The 10,327-nt window shown below is 41.9% G+C and overlaps 1 protein-coding gene across 2 annotated transcripts in view; it reads right to left on the bottom strand.

The window, feature by feature from the left end:
* LOC101072921 (BCL-6 corepressor-like) overlaps positions 1–9,777 on the bottom strand; it is a 28,920-nt gene extending 19,143 nt beyond the window's left edge. Inside the window, exons 1-3 of one of the 2 annotated variants that reach the window (XM_011606309.2) lie at positions 9,034–9,776; positions 5,832–5,911; positions 1,618–5,136 (exon numbers count right to left, since the gene is read on the bottom strand). In XM_011606309.2, the coding sequence (XP_011604611.2) occupies positions 1,618–5,136; positions 5,832–5,834 (3,522 nt within the window). In that variant the 5' untranslated portion in view covers positions 5,835–5,911; positions 9,034–9,776. Of the gene's footprint in view, positions 1–1,617; positions 5,137–5,831; positions 5,912–9,033 lie in introns of both variants that reach the window. The other variant, XM_029840381.1, reaches the window with a different exon arrangement.
* Between the last annotated feature and the right edge of the window lie 550 nt (positions 9,778–10,327).

A 10,327-nucleotide genomic window follows, 5' to 3' on the forward strand; every position in this document is an offset into this window, starting at 1 on the left:
GCTCCTTTCAAGCACTTTAATATCTTCTGGCATTCTCATTTTAGCGGGAGCACTACAACTACCCTTGAGACACTTTAGCATGGTCTCTGTGGCTTCCTCTGTAATTTCTCCATCAACTCTATCATTTGAAATAGTTCATCCTTTATTCAACATTTGTTAGTTTTTCAAATCATCGAATTCCTATGCCGGCACTCTGTTTTAGAATTATAGTTTATCTCATTTCAAGTTGGTTTTATTTAGAGCGTAAACTTAATTAACTTAATTATGTCATTTTTAATTTATAAAATACTTATTTGGTCAGATTTTGTGATCTATCCTCCGCCTAAAAGTCTATCTGAAGCTAGATATGATGTCCATTCTACAATGACGTGACCCAAACCAGCCCTCTTAAACGTTGTTAACCGCTCTCCGTGTGCCTTTAGAAAGGCCAGTATTCTCAGTCACCTCCCTTTGCCCTGACCACAAACCCATTTTAAAATTAATGGTCCATGAAACGATCTACAAATCCATCTAATGCTGCTGCCCAGAGCCGGCAGCACCCAAGGGCGCAGGAGCAAAAAGTGACTTAATTTGAGCGCTAACCTCCCTTGAGCACCTCCTGCACTACCTCCGTCCGCCTCCTTTGGGAACCTCGTCTATATGCCCAAACAGCCTCTCATAGGAATTAAAACAGCCTGATAGCAGAACATTTTGTTCCAAAAATCAACAATCAGTCTGTCATCTACCTGTTTACAGCCAAAAATATAAAATATGATAAATCAAAACAATGAACACACATTTCATGAAACATTTTTGTTCTCTTCCATTTGTTGATTGATGAAATAGGACAAAGAGAACACGGAGGATCGAGATTTATTCATTTTGAGGGAGAAGGAATAAAGCAGCCAAAAGAAAATGGCAAACAAAGCAGAGAATCAATAATATTAAATGTAGTGTCAAAAATGATGAACGAAAGATCTTACATGATCTTTGTTTCATTAAGAGGGTTCCCAGATAGTGAAAAAGCTCGACAGAGTATCCAGGTAATCTGACACCGTCCTCCCATCTACTCTTCAGCAACCAACCAACCAACATCGAATTCTTCTGATGGAACTGGACTTGTTGCCCGCGTATTTGTACCATAAGAATACGATGCCAGCTATATTGTCACAACATCCTACTTGGGCTATTTCAGACAAAAATGCACTTTTGGACTATTTTCACTCGACAGTGCTTGTTTTTGTCAGATTCGACACAAATAAAAGAACAATTAACACAACCACTGCAAACACAATTTCTGTGGCATCTACTGATTTCTTGAATATAGGACTTCTACAGCAGTAATATCAAAATCTGCAATTGTTTTTCATTACGTGAAATCAAGTTGAAGTAAAACTGAAAGTGAAGAGAAAGCTTGTGTTCACTTTTAGCAAAGGTAGGCTAAATCCCCTTAATGAACATATGCAGAAAAAGGCGACATCAGAAAACAATCCTTGAATGAGCAGAGTAGTGCAAACATTCCAATTCTAGACCAACAGGGGAAAGTAGATTTGACCCCTCCATTTCACTGGACTATCAAAGTTTCATTGATTCATGATGTGATGAGGAAGACAATGGGAATGCCAACACTGATCTTACCTGCAGTCCTTGCTGTTCTCTGCTCAGCTTGCTGGAGTCAGCCAAACCATGGGTGGTCACACTTTTAAACCTGTCCCCCCCGTCACCAGAGGAGCTGGTGGCGAGTGTGGAGATGATGGAGCGTTGATTCTCGTTGCAGTCGAGGACTTTGTCTTCTGGTGAATCCATGGATTCTTGAATATATTTGTATTCTTCTCCACAACTGCTGAAGTCAGAGTTTGTTTCTTGTCTCTTGGAGTCCATCATATTTGAGGACAGACCGTCAAGACTCGCAGGTATGTCTCCATTGTTGAGACGCCCCTTATAGTTTGAACCAGGGAAAAAACAGTTTGTATCGGCCTTGGAATGGTTACTGATAGAAATCTGATCTTTAGAGACATTTCCAGAACAATTTTTCTCATTACGGTTGAGGTTGCCACATTCTGGGGGCACAGTATTTTGTTTTTCAGAATGTTGAAGTCTGGGATTGATGCTGTCACAGTCAGAAGCTGCAGGTTTACCATTTTCATCAATTTGACGTCGATAAATTGTGGTCTCAGAAGTTGGTGTCCTGGGAGTAAAATGTTCATAACAGGGCCCGACAGAATCGGTGTTGACAAAACTTTGACCACATGGATTGTCAAATTCTTGACTTTTTGGATTTATGTTAAAATACAGTGGAGACCTTAGGTTGATTGCTCCTAATGGATCCTTGGGATTAAAACTAATGCATTGTAGGACCTGTGAACCGGAACTGTTGCATTCCAAACCTTTTCTAGTGGAAACTAAATCATCTGAATTACAAACGATGTTGGAATAATTACTTTCAAAAAACTTTTTGCTACATTGATCAAGTGAGTGGTCACTTGTGGGAAGGCTTTGTTCTGGAATAACATTTTTATTGTCTGTTATCTCTAATTTGGATTCATTTTTGGCATCCATCCCATTGACACCATGAATACTACTATTACTACATCTTCTCATTAAATCCCTAGCACTAATAAAGGTTCCGCTTTTTCTTCTACAAAACTGTATAGATGTTCGTGCACAACGCATTGTCTCCTGCTCCGGGATGTCCAGAAGAGGACTCAGTGGCTCAAGTTCCCCTGAAATATCCTCACAATGAGTTTGATGTTGAGAAGTGTTTGGATCGGGAAGTCGGGGTTGAGTACTATCGAGAAGCTGTTCTTGTTTTGGCTTTGTAGCCTGTAAATCAAGGGCTTTGGTCATCCGTTCTTGAATGTGGTTAGAGCTACTTCCTCCTTTTGTGGAGAAATCTGAATTTTTGTTGGAAAACAAGAGGTTCCTGCTTGTGGATGAATCAGCTTCTGTCTCATCGTGCACCAGGTCAATAAAAACATCATCCTTAGCAGATGCCATGGATTTACTTGAACCCTTTTTCATTTCATTTGAGGGACTGTGTTTTTCATTGTCACTCTTCTTGAATTTTTCTGTTTCTAGCCTTCCTTTGTACTTGTATAGTTCAGAATTCCTGGTTTCATCATTGAATTCTTGTGGGTCAGAACATGGAAGGGAAGAAATGGAAGAAAGGGCCATACTTTGGGAATTTGGGTATATCAAGTCCTCCCCGTGGTTTGGATGTATTCCATATGGCATGCCGTGATTTGCTGCCATACGAGGTGGGTAAAAGCTAGTTCCAAGTAATCCCAGTTGTGTATAGATTGGCACTTTTCCTGTTGCAAGATTTTGGAGGGATATATTCTCAGCAACTGAGTATGGGATATAGCGGCTAGTGTAAGATAAGCCAGGCGGTAAGTAAGACTCACCATAGATGGGACTAGAAGATGTTCCATTTTCCAAACGCAAGGACTGCTTTTGTTTGTGATGACACTGGATCTCTGGCACCTCTACTTTAACAGAGGTTGTGTTGTGTTTTCCTGGAGATTTATAAATATCACCTTTATTGTTCAAACTGACTTTCTTCAATTCACTGGAGGGGATGCGTTGCTGTTCAAGTTTGGACTTTGGGGGAGGACATAACTCAGATGGCCTTCCCACGGTGGCATAGTTAAGAATATCCTTGCCCATACCTGCTGTAGATCCATGTGGATTTTGAGGCATTGGATGGTGATCTGTATTTCTATTCTTTAAAAATTGTGATCTTCTGTTGTCAGAGGTTGTAATCAAAGAAGGACAAGAAATGAGCCAAGGCGAAGATACAATGTTGATCTTATCAGAATGATCTGTTTTCTTTGTTGAGATGCTGTCTGTTGCCATTACACCCTCCTTTATGGGCATGTCTTGATTGCCAGATCGCCCATAAGACAATGGTGGTAAATACCCCAATTTGGCAAGGGCTTCTAATTTCGAAGGTATTCTGTTTTGGGCTCCTTCCAACTCTTTTGATGACAAATCCAAAAAGTTTTCCAGAGCATTTCTGGCAGGTTTTGGTAGTACATCTCTGCACAGAGATGAACCTGAAGGAGAAAAACTCTTTTCCACATTGGATCCACCCGAGCAGATATCTTTGTTTTTGTGATTTTCTAATTTCTTGGAAGAGCAGAGCTCAGAGTTCACGGTACCCGCAGTTGATGAACGAGACAAAGAGATTGAGGTTGAAGATGAGGTTGTGCTTCTGTTTAGTGTCTTACTAACAGGTTGGCTTATTGAAACTGAGCATGGAGAATGGACAGTCGAGGAGGATTCCAAGTCAGCAGTGCCAACTGAACTATTTTCTAAGGTGACGCCATTTTCAGCAGTTTTACTGGTTAGAGTAGTTGTTGTGGAAGTTGGCGTTTTGGATATAGTTCCACTGCTCCCATGTTGTCTCTCAGTGAGGGGCACAGGTTGGGGTGGAGGGTCCTGATGTATCTGTGGACTGCTTATAAAGGCAGCATGTTCCCGAGTGACCTGAGGTCCAAGGCTTTGTAAGATCTTGTCCTGAGAGTGGGGCAAGTTTGAAAGAATAGCAGGAGTAGGAGTCGCTGTGTGGATCCTAAGTGGAGGGCCCAGAGTGGATGAAATATGGGTGGGAGTATAATGAGACAGATAGAAAGGTCTTTCTTCCCCCGATGGGCTACAACTCAGAGACTGGTATGCTAGTTGCTGATGGATAAAGGGTAATGGTTGGGATAAAAATGAGGCCTTGTATGCCATGTCCAGGAATGGGTACATTGTTGCGTCAGTGTATGGGCTGATCCAATGTAATCTGGGAAAGCTGCCAGCGCCATTCAGACACAGTTCTGACTGTTTGACACTGGATAGATTTTGCTGGTTCAGCCCTAGGCTATCACCCCCTGCAGAAGGAACAAGTATAGGCTTCTGCAAACCTGGTGGTGAGCCTTTGTAAAGCCCAACATATCCATTTGCAGATTTCTGCCCATCCAGCAGTGTGAAATCGGGTTTATAAAGGAGATCATAGCGAAGGGGAACAGAAGTGCCTTCCTCCCGTGGCTTTTCACCGGAGAGAATGCTGGGGTAGAAATTTCCTCCTTGGGGGCGGTAGTTTTCTCCTACCAGAGTGCGGTCAACACTGAGAGCAGCTAATGGATTCATGCTATAAGCAGAGCTGGAATCAACCTGAAACATGTAGAAGAAATTGACACAGATCAAACCTGGTAGTATCGTCACTTTGACATACTGTATATGACAGTTGACCTGAATGGATCTTACTGGGATATTTCTTACTGGTATTGATCAACAACCAAACATCCATCAATAGTTTTCAGCTGGATATCTCATTCGTATATTTCTTCCTTGACTGTTACAAATAAAGGACAAACATAAATGAAGCAGAGAAAGCTGCTGCAGGAAAAGCAGCAGTAGCTTCATTTCTTTTTGCATTTATTGAGAAAAGGTGGAATTTACACAGGTCTACATTTTCAAGCTCATCAAGGAAGAGATAAGTTTAGGAGAGAGGATAAAGAGTGATACCATCTTGGGGTGAACAAGACAAAGAAAGACCAAAGCAGTGATCGAGAGAGAGTGAGCGAGCAAGAAAGAGTAATTGAATTTCCTGTCACACGGCATTGTCAACCATCTCTGATTGGCTATCAGCCGCAGGGCCATTATGAAATTATCCAGACAGCTGTGCGTGTGTCTGATTGGTGTAGGAAGTGCACACTGTGATTTCAGTTTTCTTTGCTTAAAGAGTCAGAAGCAGACCTTCCAAAATGTTTCCTGATTTGAGTCAAACCAGAGAGCATCACATTGCGGAGGGACTAAAGCATAAGGTGACATCAGCACACAGAAAGAACTTTGACCTTTAACCTTACCATGCTGTGAACATGCAGCCCTCTGGTTTCTGCCTCAGACACGACAGTCTGCCTCGTGGACAACACTTAGCTTGTCCTGTCTAAAAATGACAAGAGAAGATGGTTTCAAAGGTTTCCACTCATGTGCAGAAGCTCTTCTCGAAAGGTTCTACAATCTTTCCAGAACCAGCTGTTGAATTCTGATTTTAACCAAAAAAGGTTCTTCTTTTAACCCGTTTCAGACTATGCTGTGAGAATGTTTATATTTAGATGGAGGAAATCCCTTAGAGTTCAAAGAACTTCTGGATCCAGTTATGCTGATCTGGATAACTGCCCAATTTGGTGATTTCTTATTTGGGAAACTGCACCTTTTGTTGAAGGTCGCTTTCTGTACTGTGTTTTCATTGTCAAACATGTTTTGGTTGTATCCTTCCTGACTGGCCAACAGAGGCTCATCACCTGTACAACAAAGCATTCCTGCTTCAAAAGCATGACAGATAACACATCATACCAGCAAATCAGAGCTGTTCACATTTCTTTTTTATCCACCAGTGGAGCACGGACGACCGACAGCGGTGTCCGGTTCTTGTTGCACCGTTTGTTTAGGTAACCAAGCTTCCTTTTGAAAACACAGCTCAGATCAAAGTTTCAAAATGCACGGTAACTGTAACCCGACATTTATGTTTGTCTGCCCTTCAAGGGTGCTTCACTGCCGCCTCGCTAGCTAACCTGTTAAAACATAATAGCTACTAGCTCGATTGTGTGGTAATACCAGGGTCTTTGTGTAAAAGAATATTTAATATCACATTATACTGGTAAATCTTAAAAAGACAAAACATTTACAAATAAATCCTCTATTCACAAAGAACGTCCCAGAATGAAACTGCATGCAGACAGACAGTGAGGCAGACACGCTGAACACACAAGGTTTCTGTCTGCAGTGATGTTTCGAGGCTCCACATTAGTGCGTGTGCACGCGTGTGTTTTATCGCCCAGCCGGAGGACTGATAAGGCACGTCGCCTCATTTCCCGGGGAAGTCATAATCCAACGGAGAGAGAAAACGTGTCAGCGCTGCTCAGCGGACACATGCATGCACGCGCACACACACATACATACACAGATTGATGGCTGTTAGGGAGCCGGAATTTCAATAACGGCCCTTATCTCCAGACTATTGAAGGACAGCTGTGTGCGTGCACGTCTGCGTGTGGCATCCATGCTCATCAATCAACAACCCCACTGGCACCCACACGCACACAGGCACAGATCCGCCTGTGGTCAGTGGAGAGATTTATCAACAATTTTAAAGGCAAATGTCAGTCAGATTGGCCTTCCATCAGGAGCGGGATGTCCTTTTACTTAACAATTGTACTTGAGTGCATGCGCAGCAAACATTTATAATACACTGTTTTGCAGAACTCAACATTTTTTCAAAATTTACAATTCTAAATAGTTTTGTTTCACTTATGTTGACTTTACAAGGACAAGATAAGTTTGGGAGGGATGAAGTAGCTAGCTGTAATGTCATAAACTTTACCAGCAGCTTGCTGTTGAGCTGCAGTTCCCATTGGATGAACAAATGTGAAAAACCTTAAAACATCCTTCAACAGTCATGACTGACCACATGAAAGAACAATTGCTAAGGGAGCTAGCAGCAAGAGCAACTTGAAAAGTTCCACTGTCTTCCGATCAACAAACTCCATAAACCAGCAGAGTACTGGATTGTTAAGGTCATCCCAGAATGTTTTATCCATTTGTCTGCACCTACTGGCTATAGAATATACTACAGTACGAATTAGCTAACCATTACATTAGCGACAGCATTTGTTATTTATGGTGGTAAATGACCATGAATCAGAAAGGCTTCACGTCCCTGCCTTTATGCTGCCGCATCAAATTTCTCCATTGGAAGGACACTCCAGAGGGCATATGTCTCCCCTTAAAGCCCAGCAACGAATGAGGATACCAAAACCTGCACTGAACAGGAAGTGAGGAATGATGTGGATGGACTTAGCTAAATACCAGAACAGCTCGTGTCTAATGAAACAGTCAACATAAACATCAACATAAACATCCCCGCAGTGACACTGGGCAGTGATCACGGGCGTAAAGCTTTCTGTTACCCAACTTCCTTCTCCCAATGCCAAAATCATCAAAAAGAGGCTCACACAGACTAACCTGAAAATCTATGAAGCTGTCGTTGAATGTCTTGTGATAATTACGTATTCACGTATATGTTGCATGGAAGAATTTATCCTGTTGCCACCATAGGCTGACAGCATAGAGGTCACATGACTTTTTATTGCATTAAGATGAAGATGAAGATGGTGTGAGGTTAAACCTCTAACACGTCAAAGAAAAAAAATGTAGAGCTTCTTAAAACAACAATTGGGATTTCACAAATCGAGTTAAACAAAATTTAGAAGGCCTCATTGCCATTACAAGGCAGATTTCCTAGAGTTCAATGGTGCAGTTACGGTTTAATCCTGGTTGGATTTTATCCAGTGATCCCCTGCAGGGATCATTAAACTTTCATTCCTGAAAATTTCAACAAAACGGAAGGACGAGCAGCAGCTCAGTTGGAGGAATATGATTATGGTGAGCGTGCACAAAATCTTCTTTCGAATACGTTTCAACAACAAAAATGTGCAAATTGAAACAAAATGCTTAAAGCTTATACGACACAAAGCTAAATTTAGCTTTGAACTGATTCATTTCTGTAAATTATGTGTATTAGCTAGCTGTCGGATAACTCGGCACTTTTTGAAATAGTTGGCTTCCTTATCGCGATAACTTGAAATATCCTGAAAAGTGAATGTAAAACATGTGGATCGCCCCCTAGTGGTTTTTCGTGACCGAGTTCGAGGCTTTGAATGGAAAGTTTAGCTATTTTTATTTTTGTCAATAACTGCACTGTCTGGGTTATATAAAGCTGTATTTAACCTTCGTGAAACACCAGTTGACCCCACAGATGGGAGGGGAGGATGTTGCTGATGTTGTTTAATCTTTTAAAATAGCATAAAAGTGTAAAAGCCATCAAATGTGGCACATGCAGATGCCAAAAATAAGTGTAAAATAAGTCAGAATATCTTCAATGCAATATTTAAACTCCTGAAAATCAACTTTATTAGTTATGTTAAACGCCCGCAGCTCCTTTAGAAACACCTCAGATGTAGTAATAAGGTTTAATAAAAAAGTGATAAGATCCACCTTCAAACTCACCGTTTCATCATCCTCCGAGCGGCTCGGTTCCGTTATTTTTCGTATTTATTGTTTTGACTCTTCATTAATCCGCTAAAATCAAAAAGTGTCCGAAATATTTAACCCTCTCGTGCGAAAGTAAACAAATCCATCCCCATTGATTTGCCGCGTGCTGATGCAGGACCGCGTGGAGGCGGCACGCGTTCACACTCGCGCACACGCGCACGCGGGCAAAGAGCACGAAAAATAAACAATCATCCAAAAAGTGCCCGAAGATTTCAGGTAAACCTCCCCGAGCGCGCGCACAGATGACAAAGGTCACATTCACAAACAAAAGTGCGCAAAAAAACGTGAAGATTATAAAAGCACAGCATAAAGACTTCCGTTCACGCGCAGAGGTAGAGGGACCAGGCTGGACATTGTGTGTGTGTGTGTGTGTGTGTATGTGTGTGTGTGTGTGTATGTGTGTGCGCGCGCGCACGCCGCTGTGCGCGTGAAGTCCCAGCAGGAAGCGGCGGCGGGATCAATTCCAGGAAAGGAAAACCGTCCCAAAAATGAAAAACAATTAAAAATAATTCCTTAAACGGAAATAATCCTCAAATTGAAACGAGCGATACCCGCAAATTATTCCACATTTGGGCTGTTTAATTCCGAGCCCGTCGCCCGTCTGTCTGCTGGGTTTTATCCGACTCTTCCTCCTCCTCTCTTTTCCTTCTCTTCCTTCTCACGGACGCTGCCTCCCCTTCTTCTCTTTCCCTCCGTCCTTCTGCTGTTCTCTTTCTCCAAAGCGTCAAGTTTTACATAATTAGGCCTCACGTTTCCGCCAGTTGCTTTCAAAAAATAAAGTGTGTGTGTGTGTGTGTGTGTGTGTGTGTGTGTGTGTGTGTGTGTGTGTGTGTGTGTGTGTGTGTGTGTGTGTGTTTGCAAAATCTAAGTGTGCAGAAAACATTCATTCCAGTAAAAGGAATGAAGGAAACACACACATCCCAGAGAGATAAATATACTAATTTTTGTTCATTATTACACACTGTATTTTGTTATTATTGTTTCTTATTATATTATTGTATTGAAAATGTGAGGTTTTTAAACTAGAGCTGTCTGTTGATTGACTGTTACGAAGGTGGGGTGACAGAATGCTTGAGACCCCACAGTAGACAGGCGAGAGGTAGTTTGGGGTTCAGGGAGTTAGCAGAGGTCGAGGGAAACTTGCCAAAATGAGTGTGAATGTACAGGAGTGAAGAAAGATGGGTGGGGGTACAGGGGTACAGAATCATCCTTAAGAGTCTAGAGGAATGATAAGAGTACAGGATGATCT

This window comes from Takifugu rubripes, chromosome 8 (genome assembly GCF_901000725.2).
Source record: "Takifugu rubripes chromosome 8, fTakRub1.2, whole genome shotgun sequence".
Taxonomy (NCBI): Eukaryota; Metazoa; Chordata; class Actinopteri; order Tetraodontiformes; family Tetraodontidae; genus Takifugu; species Takifugu rubripes.